We start from the raw sequence: 18,466 nt of genomic DNA, 5'->3' as shown, positions 1-18,466 counted from the left end.
ATTGGGGAGCGTAGTGGTGCGTAGCGGTGCGTTGAGTAGTCGTACGCGTGTGTTGATATACGTGATGCTGGCAGGGGATGACCTTTGATCGCAATCAGTTGTTCGTTTGGGTGGTTTCATTGGTTGCTCCGTTGTCCTGTGTCCCCATTTGCCGATGCCCACGCGACCTTTGGTCTTGGCATCCCCTGCCTTGATAATCTGATCAATGCTGGAGTGACCTTCGTCCTTTCGAGTCCTGGCTTGTGACATTTATTGATGTGCCTCCAAGGAGTTCCTTGTTTCTTTGTTTGTGAATCCAATATTCGATCCTCCTTGAGTGTTCCGGTTGAGATGTTGGTCTTTTGCACCTAGAGGGGCGTAAATTGGATCCAGTTCGATGCACCGATGGAGTACCATGCTCCCAGAAATTCTCTCTCGTGTCTCTTGTCTCCGTTGCGTTTTCTAGATTGAAGTAGTGGCCTTCTTGGTCCTCGTGTATGGATATCAAGGACAGTGGGTCATGTCTCCTGACACCACGCTGTCCCATTAAAGCCGGAGGATTCCACAATTATCTCAACACAGGCGTCGTGCCCAGTAATATTAGATGAGTTAGTTGCACTTCAGTCAACAATACATGTTCGCAAAGTAATCCCTTATCTACGAAAGGGCCTCTTCAGCATGCTGGATTTGAGTAATTTGTGAATACTAGCTTCCCTGTATGAGGAATACCGACACTAATCGTCGCACTCATTTTGCTTGTCCGTCTTTGTGACCATGGAACTGTCAAACGAAAGCATTTTTTGGCGACGGGAGATGGTTCCTGTGTGTCAAATTCGCCGTGCGTGTCACAGACACTGTGCAGGAAAAGTCAAGCACAAAAGACGAATCTAGGCAGAAATTGACCTCGGGAAGCGTTCCTCTATGTCTCGCATATTTTCTGCTGGTCACTTTGATCGGAAATAATTAAGGCCAGACAAACGCAAACGTAGTAAAAAGGCTTTATTCAAAAATGGATTCAATTTGATAGTTGGATGGGCGCAATGAAAAGCGAGGCAGTATGAATATTTAGCTGGCAGGAATCCCAAGAGCTGCTACATAACTTTGATCAGCAAGAACAAAGTCGCCGAGAGCTATACATATTGGTAGATAAACTAATGCACACGAGGGTGGGAAGCCTGGACAAAACCTCGTCGCATTCATATCACTCGCATTCGAAAAGCTATCCTCTTCTCCTAGTGTAGTTGTTCTGGTGAGTCCCTGCCGAATTCGAGCTGCAATGTGAACTGGAGTTCACCGCGATGCATACACCCGGCCGTGCCGGGGTTTGAACTTTGGACAATTGATATTTCGAGTGAGAATGTCACCAGTACTCCACCGCGCAAACTTAATGCGGTCGAATTGTCTCGTTTGAACACGTGAGCATGTCCACGTGATTGAGCGAAATAACTGGTTGGCTACTGGATCGGTATCTAATTGGTTTCTCCTCACCAAATTAAATTCATGATGGCCACATCGATGGAACGACTTACATGTTCTGAGCAAACCGGAGATACCGTGCACGCACGCGGATAGTTTTAAGTAGCAACATCACCTCTTGAAGCATTACGGTGGATCATAATGAAAAAGAAAACAACGCCGGTACCTAAAAACCCGACAATGAAACCTACTCGAGTCCACGTCAGCTTCCAGAAGGATGACGAAAACGAGTGGAGGATTATTCGAATGAGTCTTTCCGCCTCAATCTTAGACAATCTTAGAAAACTATGAGTCGATATTGAGGGGGATTTGAAAACCTTGATGTAAACTTTCGTTCTGTACATAAAGGTGATCAATGCCTGGTCACTTCGATCGGAAATAATTAAGGCCAGACAAACGCAAACGTAGTAAAAAGGCTTTGTTCAAAAATGGATTCAATTCGATAGTTGGATGGGGACAATGAAGAGCGAGGCAGTATGAATATTGAGCTGACAGGAATCGCAAGAGGTGGAACATAACTTTGACCAGCAGGAACAAAGTCGCCGAGAGCTATACCTATTGGTAGATAAACTAATTCACATGAGGGTGGGAAGCCAGGACAAAACCTCGTCGCATTCACATCACTCGCATTCGAAAAGCCATCCTCTTCTCCTAGTGTAGTTGTTCTGGTGAGTCCCTGCCGAATTCGAGCTGCAGTGTGAACTGGAGCTCACCGCGATGCATACACCTGGCCGTACCGGGGTTTAAACTTTGGACAATTGATATTCCGAGTGAGAATGTCACCAGTACTACACCCGCGCAAACTTAATGCAGTCGAATTGCCTCGTTTGAACACGTGAGAGAATGTCACCAGTACTACACCCGCGCAAACTTAACGCAGTCGAATTGCCTCGTTTGAACACGTGAGCATGTCCACGTGATTGAGCGAAATAAGTGGTCGGCTACTGGATCGATATCTAATTGGTTTCTCCTCACCAAATTAAATTCATGATGTCCACATCGATGGAACGCCTTACATGTTCTGAGCAAAGTGGAGATACGGTGCACGCACGCGGATAGTTTTAAGTAGCACCATCACCTCTCGAAGCGTTACAGTGGATTACAATGGAAAAAACAACGCCGGTACCTAAAAACCCGACAATGAAGTCGTCTCGAGTCCACGTCAGCTTCCAGAAGGATGACGAAAACGAGTGGAGGATTATTCGAATGAGTCTTTCCGCCTCAATCTTAGACAATCTTAGAAAACTATGAGTCGATATTGAGGGGGATTTGAAAACCTTGATGTAAACTTTCGTTCTGTACATAAAGGTGATCAATGCTTCCTTGTTGATATAAGCAATAATGCTTTTGAAGAAAGGTGGCTTGGAAAGCTCCAGTGAATCGTTTTCTATCTAAGCGCTCTCCGTACCAACAAGCGATATGAGACCCATAAATCTAGGACAGCCAATAGCTGTACAGCTTTCAAGGTCTGCAACTCGTGCCCAAATGACTAGCAGGTAAAAACGACGCCCAAGTCATAGGTTCCTAAAGCTGATCGTGAATTCTCAGGTTCTTCTCCAGAGCATACTCTAATCCGACCGGTCGGTTGACTTGCAGTCTAATCTCACCAGATAGACAACGGCCAACGACACCTGTGCGAGACCCCAAAGTTATGACCCCCTAGATTAAGGCTTCCATATCGCTTCCATTTCTGACGATTTTGTTAGCATTTTGTTGATACCAGGCTGTGAAGACTCCTGTCGTCCCCGTTAATATTCACGCAGGAAACCAACGAATAACATTTTGCAACGATGTTTTGCAACGTCTTAAATTACTCGGGATGCTCTCTTGGGTGGAGTGCTAATGTTTGAACAGTGAGTGCCAGATGTAGATTGAAACAACATCTGTGCAGGGGTCGAAGCAGGCAAGGCTTCTTAACAAGGACTGTCCCTAAAGGCGCCCAGTAAGGATAGCCCCGGCGGGCTACTTTTGAGAGATAGCTTGAATTCGGTTGTATCTCTGGGTCCCATTTAACGGCCTCCTGTCTCATCTTGGTCACTGAAGCTGTGTAAAGCTCTGTCCTCCGATGGAAGCACATTTCCCCCCGGTACCTAAGACTTACTTCTAGTATGCAGCTCATTGGAAAAGTGGGTAAACGCACTCTTGAAATGTCATTTCATGTAGACCATCAGTCTCCTTCAGATCATCAGAAATCATGTAGAGTCGGTATCTTAGCCAGTTCACATAAACTGAGAAGAGGCTAGTCGCTTGCACTGAGCCAGGAGGCACCCCAGCAAACACCGACAAACTCTATCACTATTAAAACATTCGCAAAGTTTCAAATTTCTCCGCCTAGCCCAGAGGCTGTTCTGTATACCCAACTTTGAAAGCGCTACTAAGTAGTATTTTGTTTTATTCAGGTAGAAGAACTCCCCACACACCAGTATCTAGGTCACATACCCCATGAAGTAGAACAGACTAAATGTGTTATGTCACCATTTCCGCTGACACCGACCTTCTGAGTGGTTTTGCAACGAGGGGCCTATCTTTCTCAAACAACTCTCTCTCTCTACGACTGTAAGAACACTCCAAGCAGGGACTTCTTGGGGTTTCCCACAAAGATCCGCATGAATGAGCATGAAGTTGGATGCCTTCCAGTTATTGGATAACTCGGTCTGGTTGAGAAATCTCGTCATTGTCGTGGCACGGTGCCCACTAGATGTTTTAAAAGCTAGGGGTTTATACACTCGGGACCACGGTCCTAGAACACCTACCTGATGAGCCGCAAGAAGGGTGAAATCGATCTTGGTCATCGGAGAGCTTTCGACAAAATTTTGAATGTTGTGTTATCCTATTGCAAATATTGCTTGATTTACTGCTCTGTGCCAATATACTTTTCTCGAGGAATATAAGTTATCCTCGCAATCCTAAATGACAAAATCCCAGAACATATGTCTGTTGCGACCGACTTCATCAGTCGCGGCTGTGACCCTTCAAAATATGGTTACCTATAATTATCGCGCCTAACCGATCCAAATAGGAGAAAGAAGAAAAATCTATTTGATATCACCATGTAATAAATCGGGTCGAGGTTCACCTTCCAAACTTTCAAGCTGCCTATACAACTCGAACTGTGATTTCAATACACACGAACGACCTGCCGCCTGGGTACAGGAACTCCCATTGGAGGTTCGTCAGACCCTGTAAAGAAAGTTTTGTGATTAATATGGCAGCACGCTTGAACAATACAAGTAAGTGCAACGTTTCAGCGCAACGGAGTGAATAGATTCATCATGCGAAATGAGTAATCAGTGGGTATGCTTGACACCCAAAAGGTATTCAGTCGACTGATTAACAGCCACCCACCTTGCTAACTTACACCAAGATCAATGGTTCATCCTACTTTCAGTTTATGAAGTGCATGCCCTCAAAAACCCAAATATCAAGCAGTCTTTCGGGTGTATGGGTTCGCCATCAGAGTGTACTCAGCTGAAATGCGATGCGCGGTCGAGTTGCCGCAGTCTACCCCACGCCTTCAGTTTCCTCCGCCTATATTTCTCATCGATTCAGCCCGGCAGTAGAATGTCTGTTCAACTTTGAAAAGCCGCGTTTTCGGATCGGAACTTCACCAATGAGTAGTAGAGACTCGTCGGATATCCTAACTGATACATGGATTTAGTTCTTAGGACAGTATTCAATAGTATACCAAGCACGTGAAGAAAAATTTCACTGCAGGTCACCTACCGCATTCGATAAGGAAAAAACAAGAAACGATAACAAATCATTATGAAAACTGATAGCCATCGTTCCCGCCAGCAATCACACAACTTTCACGTACACAACCGTCGTTTAAGGGAGAAGAATTGCGACCTACTCACTGAGTGGTCGGTCGCTAACCGTGAGTTTATGTTCCTGTCAGGGTTGATCCTGACCGAATATATGAAATTTAACGAATGAATATAAACAAAATTACCCTTGCAACTTACCAGTGGAAAGTTGGGGGGCACTGCGCCTGTGTAACCGTAAACGTAGCTTTTCCCGGCTTCAATAGGACAACGTGGAAACACGTGGAAGCACAGACCATTTATCGGCGCTGGTATCGTCAGCGGCTGGGAACCGATTGTCCCTCGAACAGTGAAACCTCTTGACTCGACGTTTGCATCTGTTGAAACGGTTAAGGCAGAAAAAGCGGAACACGGATCTGGTCACTTGTGAGTAAACCAGATTGGTAGGAGGGAGACCAAGTCACATGATTGGTGGAGCTTTCATCTGAGAAATCATCACTCGAGGAGACAGTCAAGATATGACCACGTGATGTGAACTCCATGATGAACAGTCAAAGGTCATCTGATTACACTGAATTTTTTCCGCCAATGACCGAATAGTTAAGTGAGCACACATTAGGTGGGTTGACCAGCGTTTGAATTTCCTTCCTTACGGATGAGGCAGATATGCAGTGCTCCATGGCTTTTCGGTGTCGATTGGCTTTACTTGTTAACGAAAATAAGACTAAAAAGAGCGAGGTGGCAATTCAGATTAACACGGGGAACAAAAAACTCCTTTTTTTCCAAAGGTGCGAGATGATTACATAGCAGAATAGGCTCCATCACTTGAACACTCGTTTTCAAAGACTCATTTCAAAATTTCGTTTAGAGCATATCATGACGTAACTTTGCACCAAACCAAGCGAAGCCGTAAAGTCCAGTCTATGCCACACATCTAGGGTGCTCTCGCATTCTAATATGAGAACTTGGCTCGTCTGGGTGAGAACAAATTTATTTATGAACCATGGATTATCTAGAAGAAATTCGAAAACTCTGAGGGAAGGTATACAAATTAGCGTGAATTCATTATGTACTCACATGCCACGAATGCAGTACGGACAATGTAATTTACCGCTCTTGTGAGAGCACAAGGTTCGCCGTCGCACGGTATAATCTCCACTTGTGTGACACCAGCTCCAGTTGAACCTGCATGTTAGATGATTGGGAGGGGGGAAGGGCATAGAAGGAGTTTAGGTTTTGCGCCAAGTCTAGACCGGTTTGCGGTAACAAGGAAGCCACTAGCCAATACCAGGTAGTCAGTGCCCATCTGATCCACCAACAACATAATTGACGTGCCAGCGAAGAGAAGACGAATGGTTTTAAATTTACTGTCTTCGCGATTATGGCATTGAGTATACTAGCAAGCCATGAGCTGATCCATTTTATTGGCGGATGGACAGCCCACGTGACAAAATCAAAAAAAATTTGGCTGAGTGAGAAAAACACGGAAGTTCTTCTATGACTGGAAACCTACTCTATCCATTTCCCGTTCAAATCCTTTCCAAGGTAAGAATGCACGTGACATGATAGTTCTGAAACCTGCTCTTGAGAGGAAACACCCTTTGGTGGTCAGAAGGATATGCGCTCGTTTCGGACAGTCACCGATATGCTTATAATTGGCGTTGGATACTGCACCTGTCGTCGACGGGTTGGAATCTTCAAAGACCAGTCGGTTGGTTAAAAATTAAAAAGAGGTGCGTTTCTCAGGAAGAAGCTTGAAATATTATGACCAGTTTGATACGAGTTATAGCCCAGGTTTTGCGTGTAAAAACTGATGAGATACTGGATAGTCAAGCTTTACAGGAAATCAATGGTGATCTCAGTATACTTCACGAAAATATGTGCACGCTATCATCAAGCGTCCCTGGTAGTCTCCAAAACCTTACCGCAATCTCTGAAGGTCACGGTGTCCGTTAATCCTGTCCCAAACAGGGTTAAGCTGCACATCAACAGGTTGAATAGTTTCATCCTTTGTGAAATGGATGGCAACTACCCTTTCTTAGAATTAATGGGACGTTTATACGAAGACCGGCCTCAGAGTTGACTGACAAGGTCGAATTTTCCAACGCACACGTAGTATCTTTACCTTTGAGCAACTTGTAAATTCAACACGTTTGACTGTCCCCTTCAATGCAGCACGGCACACGCTCGCTTTTCAAAATTCCATGTGATCATGCACACGTTGACTTTTAACGTTGCTCATTTTTGGAACGAGCGAAATGCCCGTCTGGGAATGAACACATTGATCTTCCGCTTCACCGCCGAGAATTGAAGTAACTCATCTTGTCGGAATGAGTTATTGGAACGAGCGAAATGCCCGTCTGGGAATGAACACATTGATCTTCCGTTTCACCGCCGAGAATTGAAGTAAATCATCTTGTCGGAATGATTTATACTTTTAGTAAGCTGTATGCACCGTGAAACGTTGTGAAAGTTTATCCAATTCGAAGGTCCAATTAGACCATTCACCTGTCCTTGTTCTTACAGGTTTGTCTGTGTCTTCGTTTTTGCGACCCCTATCTCTTCATTCTGCTAACGTATACGGCCATCAACAGGTTATATTTTTATTTAGTCAAGTAATGAACAGAACAATTAATTAGTTTCAATGGTTCTTGCTAACCAGTATGAAGAAACTGAAGATTTGACGTGACTTAAGTCTTCATGCAGCAAAGATTGAAACAAGAGGTAATAATATAGTAATCGTTCAGCTGTAGCACCCTTTCGGTGCCAAGCTACCATGCCACACGAAGGAGGCACGAGGGCTGGGATACAACCAGGTCGCCCAAGCCTAGACAGGGGAAGTCGAGAGGTAGAGGTCGGGTTCGGACCTTCTGGTCAATAAATTTGCGCTCTAACCACTTGGGCCATTCCGTCCCGAAATAAGATGTTCTCTGATTCAGCTGCTGCTATGATACCTGTGTGGCGCATATACAGAATGCACAAAGTACCGACTTGTTTACACCCTGTAGTTTCCATGCCCACAGTATCCTTTGAACATACAGGCGCTCGTAGTTTAAGATATAAGCATGTATATAAACATTTGATGGCTTTTCAAAACTACCCGCCATGGGCTATACATTCAGATCGTCGTCAAGATCATCCAAACTATCAATATTGTAGGTAAGGATGAGTGAAACTCAGCAACCTCTTATTCTTTCACCCCGTGAGTTAATCATCTGTGGACAAACAGTACACGGCGCCATCTTCAGGGATGAATAGAGGTGACAACAAATCCTATCAGAGTGCGAAATAACCCGGACTGTGACTGAAACTGCCCTCTTTCACCAGCTACCTAAAACAGCTTATTTCGAGTGCCAGATACAAGGATTTCTGACCAGTCTTCCCTTAAATTTCTACGACTCTCTTAAAGATAGTGGTCTAGTGTCACATTATCCTGCGCCGTGTTGGTTAATTTCTGCCCAGAAGTAGTTTGCCCGTCTGTCAATTGTCACTGTGATGAGGCAACACGTTTCAAATCGGATTCCGCGCTTAGTCCCAACAAGCACAATCATCCGAGGGGATTCGGAAACGATTCACGGGTGACCCAGTTCTTCCTTAGTGCAGATATTCGAAAATGGGCAGAGTTGACACGAAATCACAAGCAAGGATGTACTGGCAACATGATCTGGATACTATTAACTAGAGGCCAAGCAGGCCTTAAGCGGGAGTGAAACTAAGGGTGTGTGGAAAGAAAGTAAAACGGAGTTATGATAAACCGATTTAAGTCATGCTACTCATTAGTAGCCAAACAAATAATCGCCGATTGTCGTCGATTCAGAGAATAGCGGAAATTTGTTCTGAGTTTCTGCATTGATGATTAGGTGGAACTGAGGCCCACAAAATATATCATACTCGTGAGAATGGAATGCAGAGCATATAGCTCAGGCGATGGCGTCTACCATGATAGACAGGCCTGCTACCAACGAGGCAATGACAGTGTAACCAATAAACGTTGCCGTACGACTGTAACGTATATAGCAGGATTGATGTGGTCAACTGCCACACAACCAAAGAGGAAGAAGCCCCCAGTGGACAGTCGGAAGGAAGGGGAATTGTGGGCTCTAATCTCGAGATGAAACCATCAGCAGTCAGATGAACATCCGGTGAAATAAACATATCTAGATATCACTACTGAGCAATACTCCACCAATAGTATAGACGCAATGTCTTTTGTAAACCACGCATGTCCATGGACCAAGACTTCACTGAAATCAATGGGCAAACTTCCTTTGTGAACAACCCTCAACACAGGTTCACCACTCAACTACAAACAAGCACTATGCTGGCAGTCCGCCAAAGAAGTGACACTGGGATCACCACGTGTGATGTCCTGTAAGTCTTCCAAACATATGGACCACATCGAACAACGCGCTCATATCGCACAGCACTGGCTGTGGTCGCTCCTATTTTGTATCAACAAGTTGCGGCTTTCACAAATTCTTCTCAAACAATGGTTGGCGGTGGAGAACGTCGCTGATGGTAGACCTGACAAGCCCAAACTGTTGCCCAGGCAAATCCGACTCAATATCTAGTATTCGCTTACTGAGGAAAAAGCCTCTAGCAGACAAGGAAAAGGATGGGGAACTGCCGAATCACCGGAGATTGTGGCTTTTTGTCTACTTTTCTCGCGGGTCTCGGACATGAGCTGATTTTCGTGTTCATCGCCTTTAGTATGTGATAAGTTGTTGTATCACCTTCCCGGAGAGTTTGGTGCATATTTTGCAATCCTGCTGGATCACGCATGATGCCAGGTGTGCTCGTCATAATCGGGTTGCAAGGGAACTTGCAAAACGTCTCCGTCGACTGGGGTGCATCGTCTTCGAGGAGTTGAGAACCCCTACTTCTACGTCGTTCATCAAACCTGACCTAATCGCTGTTCGAGATCGCCGTGCAACCGTAATAGACGTTAGCATAGTCTCGGATGGGCGTGGAGAGATAGTGTGGAATGAGAAGAAGCAGAAGTATGGTGCTGATGAACATTCCCTCGCCATAATCTCAGCCCTACATGCCATCGGTTGTGATATCGACTTTTTGGTTCACCAACCGGTGATCATCTCCTATCGAGGGATCTGCTTTCCTCAATCCGCTAAGGCTGTTATTGGACTGGGACTTCCTAAGGTCGCAGTCAGTGACTTGTGTTTGCTTGCCATTGTGGGCTCCCTGCGTACTTATGACACTTTTATGCGTGGCACATGGCGTTGAAGGTACGTTTTTGCCATTTAATCTCACACCAGACCCAGTGTGACGGTCACTTTGTGCCTGATGTGCGAGTCTTGACTGTGCTAGCGCATACTGCGCCTTGAAGAGCATTCACCATTGTTTGTCCTTTCTTTGGTTGTTAGTCTTTAGACGCCTGTTCCTACACCAAAATCTTTACATACTTTGGGATTCACCTCATCAGACTGGCACTGTCCTTGGCATGATTTCGAATGAGACGTTTCTCTCTTTTCTCCCATATTCTCCTGTTACTCTTTCGAATTCATCGCTTGCATTCACTTTTTATGTTTGTGACCATGCTCTTCAAAAATAAATGATAGTGGTTATGTGCCGTGTCGTGACCACGCTTGAAGTCTAACAAAGACGGTGTAATTTTGAGTGTAAAATATTCCGCTAAAATCCGCATCATTCGTCACTTCGCGCGTGGTTGTATAGAGAACTCGTGTCGAACCCTCGGTACTCCTTCAAGGTTCATAAGATGCGCACTGATACTGAGGAAGAAACAGCTGTACAGTGCCTCTCCGGGTTTCAATCCAAGCTGCCATCTCCACTACAGCTTTAAAAATCTTCTCATGGTTTCAAAAATGCTTCATATTCTGTTTTAGTCCTCTGGTACACAAGTACGATCAGCGCCAACGCAATCTCAGTGAGCATTCCTCCGTGTAGCATCGATTTCTGCATCTATTTTGGACATCCAAACACTACAAACACCAACACACTCATGATTTTGATGGAATGTGTTCATTTTTTACTTATCTTGTGACTGTCCATTTCTTGGAAGCTGATTCGTTCTAACTTCGTGTGCGTGGATTTCAATTTGGAGCATTATTAATTTTAAATTACAGGCTGTTTTTTATACATTCAAGGTTAATCGGAGTGTGAATTCCAAAAGTGCTCATACTGTGAAGACGCCGGAAAGGATTCAAAACATTGTACCTGTATATTCTATGCGTATTGCCACATAGAAGTGATACCCAGCAAACCTCGATGAATAAGTTGTAAGAAGATATTCCCATTTCAGCCAACCCTATGTGTTTGTGAAGCATTTATTTATTCTTAAAAAAGGCATATCACGAGTGACTCGTGAATACACTCCGCCCATTAGTTTATCTCAGTCAGGTCGAAATACTCTCGCATGGCAAGCCGGGGACTCACCCACAATCCAGTTGAGTCTCTCGCTTTGGATGTCCTCAAGCAAAATGTTGAGTGCACCAGGACGCCTCATGTTTCAAACGTGATGCACTACGCGCAGGCTCCTCGAGTGCTCTTCGACCGCTCACTACCATTTCCTCACATCCTGAGGCTCATCATATGTGTGCGGCCCCGAGTTTTGGAAAAACCAATGTGCAAGAAATTTGGTTTCAAGTGGAACATAGGATTTTCATGAAGGAAACTACTCAGAAGGTTTCTGAAAACTATTCAACAGCGCACGACCGGTTTCGCCCTTCCACTTTGGGCTCATCAGGTAGGCGCAGTCCCCGAGTTTCCGTCAACCTTATGTTCTACTTGAAACCAAATCGGACTCTTTCAGTGAAATACACTCATTTACAAATCAATTTGGGTTGACTGAATCCCCGTCTGATGGACCCCAAGGAGTGAGCAAAACTGGTCGTGCACTGTTCGAGTGTTTTCGGCAAAGTTGTGAGTAATATGTAACTTCTATGGAATTTCAGTTCAACGTATTTCACAAGCTGATTCCATCCCATGGCCATCACCTAATTTACTACTTTGTGCTAATGGTTATGTTTTTTGCGGGGCGCTATTTTTCGGGTGAGAGGATTCCAGAACATATATCTGCTGCCTCAAGCCTCTGCGACCGTGACTGAGGAGGGTATTGGTACTTCCAGTTTTCGTGCGTTATTGATCCATAAAGAAGAAAAACTCATAGGACATCAGTATGTATTCGATCGAGTCGAGTTACACCTTCCAAACTTCCGAAGAGCCTATTCAACTCGCACCGGGATTTCGATACACACGAACGGTTCACCGCTTCCGTATAATATCTTCCATCGGAAAGTCTCCGGACCCTGTAAGAAGGAGATTGGGACTCAGATAGTGGCACGGTTGAACAATACAATCAAGTGCAATTTGCTTCAACGCAATTCATCATACGAAAACGAGTAATTATTGGGTACAACACAAAAGACATTCACTCTACTGACAGAGGGAGAACAGCTAGTCTAAGTAAACCCAAACACAATAAATCAGGTCGATTTCAAGTTGGGAATGCATCTTAGCAACAGAATGTACATATCTTGATAGCTGAAAATTGCCAAACAGATCTTGGAATTTATGAGTTTGCCATGAGGGTAGACTCGGCTACAACACGATCTTGGGGTTTTGCGGGATAGGCATTTTGTTCGTAGTCGCACCACAACACAATCAGCGGTCCAATCGCTCTGATTTGCTGTCAACCGGCCTGGACTCCTCAGCACAAATTCGGTTCCCACAGGGTAATAAGCCTGCCTATATAACATACCGCTTCGGCACAGTAGCAGAATGCCTGCACGATTACATAAAAGTGCGTTTTCTGTTCGAAACTTCACCAAAGAGTAGTAGAGTTCATTTGAATACCCTAACCGATTCATGGGTTTGACTCCAAAGACAACATTTTAATTATTACCAATGTCGTGAGAAGGTGAATATACTGCAGTTCACCTGAGGTGCACTCAAAACACTAGGGAGAGAAAACAAACGAGGAGACGACAACAAATGTACCTTCTAAAAACGGACGGTCGTTAATTCTGCCATGTATCACAAAACTTCCACCTGCACAAACAAGTGTCGTGGAAGGATTTACGCTTCGGATATGAACCACGCAGTTATGTTCCGGTCAGGTCAAATATATGGAGTTTAACACATAAGTGGGCGACACATAAAAGTAGAACCTTCTCCTTTCGACTCACCGGTGGATAGTCCAGAGGCACCGAGCCTGTGTAACTGTAAGTGTAGCTTCCTCCCGCTTCAATAGGACATTGTGGAGACACGAAGGTACATAAACCGTTTGGCGGTAATGGTACTATCATCGGCCGGAAACCGACTGTTCCTTGAGATCTGAAACCTTGAACATTGACGTTTGTCGCTGTTGAAAGAATTAAGGAAGAAATTTCAGAACTTGTAAGCAAACCTTATTTGTAGAAGGAAGATCGAGTCACGTGACCAGTGAAGCTATTGTCTGAGAAGTCCTCATTCTAGGGGCCAGTTGATATATGACCACCACGTGATGTGAACTTTAGAGTATGATGTATAAACGAGGTGATCCTGTGTTCTGACAGAAATGGTTTGCTGGTTTTCGTGGATTAAAAAGCAAATTGAAGAAAAAACAAAATCCAAACAATCGATCATTGAGTTACAATTCCAAAACCTCAGCCTCTAGGAAAGCGTCAAGAGAAATGATGTGAAACAATAAAGCTTTATTGGGTACTCACATGCTGTGAATGTAATGCGGGCGACGTAATCTACTCCTCTTCTGAGAATGCAGGGCTCACTTTCGCACGGAGTAATCTCCACTGCGGTCACCCGAGCACCTTCTGAGCCTGATTGGAGAATGATTGGGATAAAGCGCATAGAGGTTAATGGAATTGCGTACAAGTCTGGGTCGACAGGCCAGTGAAGCTATTCTACGGTTTGACAAGAAAAATCGCCAACAAATGCCAGATATCCGTGGTCCGCCTGATCCACCCCTCGGTGCTAGACAACTAGAGTAACACTACTTTGAGTTTAAACAGTGTCTTCAACCATCACCATTGTGCCGAGGTGAACAACATAACTTCGCAATCACTTCCACACGATAATAATGCAGTATACTGTACACATTTAGTGATCAGGGGGGATACACACTCGTTCCAGACGTGGATACTGCACTCTCCCGTCGAGGAGTAAGACGCCTCAAATCGTCCTGCCGATCATATGGTTGGCCAGTGGAAATGTTAACTCATTTCCAAAATTTTCGTTTGCCCGTAAATGCCGGTGTGTTGCATGGAGGTGATTCCCGTGAGATAACTCGATATACCAGTTGGGTGTCACGTGTTCCGAGGGTAACCGAATGTATTCTGTTTCCGACTTCTTAAAAATACGAATTTTCCTTACCCAAAAAGTAGTTTCAAGATTTCCCTCTTGCAATATCCTCTGGTGTTTGTTTCAAATCTCACGAGCCAATTGATCTGAGTCCTAACCCAGGTTTTCCCTGTGAAAATCCATGTGGTTACTGGACAGCCAAGTCTTACTGAGAACCAATAATGATCAAATCTAGTTGCACAGAACTATTTCATTGTTATCCTCAAATATCCATGTTCCAGCCTTACCGCAATCTCTGAAAGTCACGGCGTCCGCAAATTCGGCCGCCAAAAGGGTCACACTACACACTAACAGGCTGAATAATTTCATCTTCTCTGAGATGAATAACAAGTTCACTTTCTCGAAATTCATCAGCCTTTTATATAATGACCATTCTCAAAGTGGACTGGCGAGGAACTGCCCCGCACGTGAAGGTCACATGCTCAGCTAAACATCAGAATACGATTAGAATAAGCTTATTCAAATTTGATGGGACTTTCAAAATCCCACGTGGTATGGCACACGATGATTCTCAATGTCACTCAATTTCCGAACGAGAAAAAGCCTCGTCTCGAAACACAGTAGTATGACAGAGTAGAATACGTAAAACGCTACCTGGTCGGAATAAATTACGCATTCTTTGGGGTGTTCTCGCTGTGAATCATTGTGAAAAGTTATCCACTTTGAAGTTCTCCATCATGCCCCTATCTCCTAGTATTTCTCCGCAGCAAACAACTCATTTTGTTAGTATACAATCATTTGCAAACTACTTTGGTTTTCCGAGAGACTTGCCTGGAACCCAGCTGAATCTCTCGCTTGTGATTTTCTCAGGCAACTGAATGTGCTGCACCAGGCCGTCTCATGTTTCAGTTGCCACGATATTCGAGGTGTAGCGATACACGTAAAGACGTAGTACACTGTTCTTAAGGTTGCTGAAAATTCGTCGACAGCCCACGACCGGTTTCGCCCTTCCACTTTGGGCTCATCAGGTAGGCGCAGTCCTCGGGTTTCCATCAACCTTACGTACTATTTGAAACCAAATTGCACGATATTAGCGAATATACACTCATTTGCAAACTAATTTGGTCTCCCGAGAGACTCGTGTGGAACCCGGCTGAATCTCTCATTTATGATGTTCTCATTTTGGGGTTTCCACTCTCGACCTCACTCACGCACTTAGGACCCTACAAAGACCAGGAAAATTCTACCAGTGGCAACTAAGGCGAATCATCAACTGAAGCACCCTGAAGTGGAAAATTAATGAACAACACCCGACCAGAATTAATTTGAAACTCCCCCAATCCACCAAAGCAAAATTTTGACAATCACACTGACCAACAAGAACCGTTAATTTACACACAACACTGATCTAGTGCGATAATCTGAAGAGCATTGACTTACTGATTGGTTCCCGTCTGCCTTATAACCTGGCCTATTCGGTGACCCGCTCACTTGACCTGATGAAGCTTTTTTCATTTTATCACAGGTTGGTTTATTCGTCCATTGTCTTCATGCTGCGAGCTTCCGTGGCTACCGATTAGGACCGATTTCTCTTTTAAAAACTTAAATTGCCCCCAACAACTGCTTTCAAAGGGTCAAAAATCTGGTGTGCCTAAAAGCTTCGTGATATAACCATCGAAACGGTGGGTTGTAGGTTCCAACCGCTACCTTGGTACCCGTGTTGTGTGCATACAAAATGCACCGCACATAACGAAGTGCTGCCCTGTTTACACCCCGTGTAGTTCCCAACACATGCTCAGAATATCCTGTAAGTTTACATCTGCTCGTAGTTTACGAGGGAGAATATCGATCGGCAAATAAATAAGCGCTTAAAAACCTGTGTAAAGTGTCTACCGTGGAATAAACATTAAACCGTCATGAGAAACATCCAAACTACAAGTGTCATAACTGCTGATTCGCCGACCTGTGTTATCTGCTACTAACCTGCTCGAGTGCCTAGTGCCGGAGAAAAAAGACTCATTGAAGGGAACACAAGCGTGTGCGAGAGGATGAATGAGTGCGAGAGCAAAAGTTACAACGGCCCCACGCTATTTGAAGGGGACTTTCTGACATTTATCGAGGCTTTCTGATAGGCGTTAATGAACACTCGTCAACATAGGTCGTGTCTGTATCAAATGCCTGAACGCTGCCCACACTCGGTCGTGCCTCTGTGGCGTGCAAGAACACTCATCACCTTTTGCTGAATTGACTGAAAGATCGACTGGCCTGGATGGTTGACGGCTTTCCTGTTAAGATTTCGGTGAGGCAGTAGGTTCTGGGTGTTCTGAGGTTACTTTCAGGAATCTGACCACCCTGGTAACAAGTAACGTGGTCGAGAATGAAGACATCACTGGCGTGCCCACAGCAGTACACAACGCGATCTGTGGGCAGCGAAAGATGGTGAGAACAAATTGTGTCGGAGCGCATGTTAACCCAAGCTGGACAGTCGCTTATGATAGAAAGGTGTGTATTTCAACCAGCTACCGGAAGCGGCTCTATTTCGGAGACCAAACGAGGGGTGGATTTTCCACTTGGCTTGGTTCCTTAAGACTCTAGGAAATTCACTCATCTGAAGATACTGAACTGCTGTCCCATTGTCCTGCCCCTGGTTGCAGCAAATTTCGCTGACATACTTCTGCCCTTTGCCAATTTGACATAGAAGCCTGCATGTAGTAAGCGTCTTGTGAATGAAGCACTGTGTCCAGTTCATTGTTGGATGCCAGATCAGTGTATAACGCACATCGTCAGGTAAGTGGCACCCCAGTGATCCAGCAACGCTCGCTTGTAGCGTGAAAAGGGGTTTGGAAGGAACATGGGTGGATAAAGAACTCTTCTGACTTCCAAGGATGGGGAAGATAGTAAGCTTTAGGCGATCCACTATGGGCCGCTGAAACACAAGTCTGATTCACGAGACCGGGAGCATTATGGTTTCCTTTGGGGACCCTGCCTGATGCTGATTACCTGCACGGATGTACGGAACTGAGTTAACCCGAGGTCGCTAAAAGTACGACATCTATTTCTCACTGTTGATGATGCTGGGTACAGGAGACACGTTTGGAACCATACTGGGCTCAAGGTAAAGTTTATCTGTTTTTGTCCGTATAGGATAGCTCGCCTTCGGTAATTCTAAACAGTTGATCAGTCGGTATGTGGGATTTTTAAAGCCTATATGTTTAATTGGTCCCTCAAGCAAAGGGAGCATTATCACCGCTCAGTGCTCCCGGGCTAGAAAAAACGCCCTAACGCCTTCCAAGCCCCACAGCTGAAGGCAGAATAAGTTTACACAAGGCCATCTAGTAATCCTGCTACTCCTAGTACAGGGTCTCATCGCTGCAAGGCCATCTAGTAATCCTGCTACTCCTAGAATAAGGTCTCATCATTGTTGATCGCGACGTTTCTGAGATTGTCAGAACTTGTGGAACGAAGGTGATCGCAGAATTCAAGCTAGATTCTTAATCGGTGAGTTGTTAGATAGAAAGCGGATACACGAGTCTGGATTGCACCAGCGTCCGTACTTGAAAACTAAACAAATACGTGACTTGACAAATTATCAACTGTTCCGGCTCAACACAAGTCAACAAAAAGTTTGAGGCTTGTCAGAATCTCTGACCACCAGCTCAGGAGAAAGTGCCTGACGCCACCAAGTAAACAGAGCGATTACTTGGTTTGCTGTTCACTCAGATTGAAATCAGAATTAATGATTAAAGAGATAGGTTCACAGCTAAAACGTTTCAAGGAGATTACTTTAGTTCCGTATTCCATTATGGCCCTATTACATACGCCCACACAAAAATCCTACTAATTTTCGTGTTGCCCTACTACTCATAAGATGCTGAAAATTCGTCGACAGCCCACGACCGGTTTCGCCCTTCCACTTTGGGCTCATCAAGTAGGCGCAGTCCCCGAGTTTCCGTCAACCTTATGTTCTACTTGAA

At 44.8% G+C, this 18,466-nt stretch overlaps 2 protein-coding genes across 2 annotated transcripts in view; one reads left to right on the top strand and one right to left on the bottom strand.

Moving 5' to 3' along the window:
- Positions 1 to 249: 249 nt before the first annotated feature.
- T265_11330 (hypothetical protein) lies at positions 250 to 10,249 on the bottom strand (the record flags this gene model as incomplete). Its single annotated transcript, XM_009177961.1, has 5 exons — positions 250 to 441; positions 5,421 to 5,635; positions 6,297 to 6,404; positions 7,910 to 8,089; positions 10,042 to 10,249. The coding sequence occupies 5 exons, from the start codon at positions 10,247 to 10,249 to the stop codon at positions 250 to 252; spliced, it is 903 nt and encodes a 300-aa protein (XP_009176225.1).
- T265_11331 (hypothetical protein) overlaps positions 6,717 to 18,466 on the top strand; it is a gene marked incomplete at both ends in the record, with an annotated part of 21,478 nt that continues 9,728 nt past the window's right edge. The window contains 2 exons of the mRNA XM_009177960.1: positions 6,717 to 6,764; positions 9,930 to 10,422. Coding sequence (XP_009176224.1) covers positions 6,717 to 6,764; positions 9,930 to 10,422 — 541 coding nt within the window. The remainder of the gene's footprint in view (positions 6,765 to 9,929; positions 10,423 to 18,466) is intronic.

The sequence above is a fragment of the Opisthorchis viverrini genome, assembly GCF_000715545.1.
Source record: "Opisthorchis viverrini unplaced genomic scaffold opera_v5_487, whole genome shotgun sequence".
Lineage (NCBI taxonomy): Eukaryota > Metazoa > Platyhelminthes > Trematoda > Opisthorchiida > Opisthorchiidae > Opisthorchis > Opisthorchis viverrini.
Note: the sequence above shows the minus strand (reverse complement) of the source record. Positions and strands in the feature narration are given on the sequence as shown.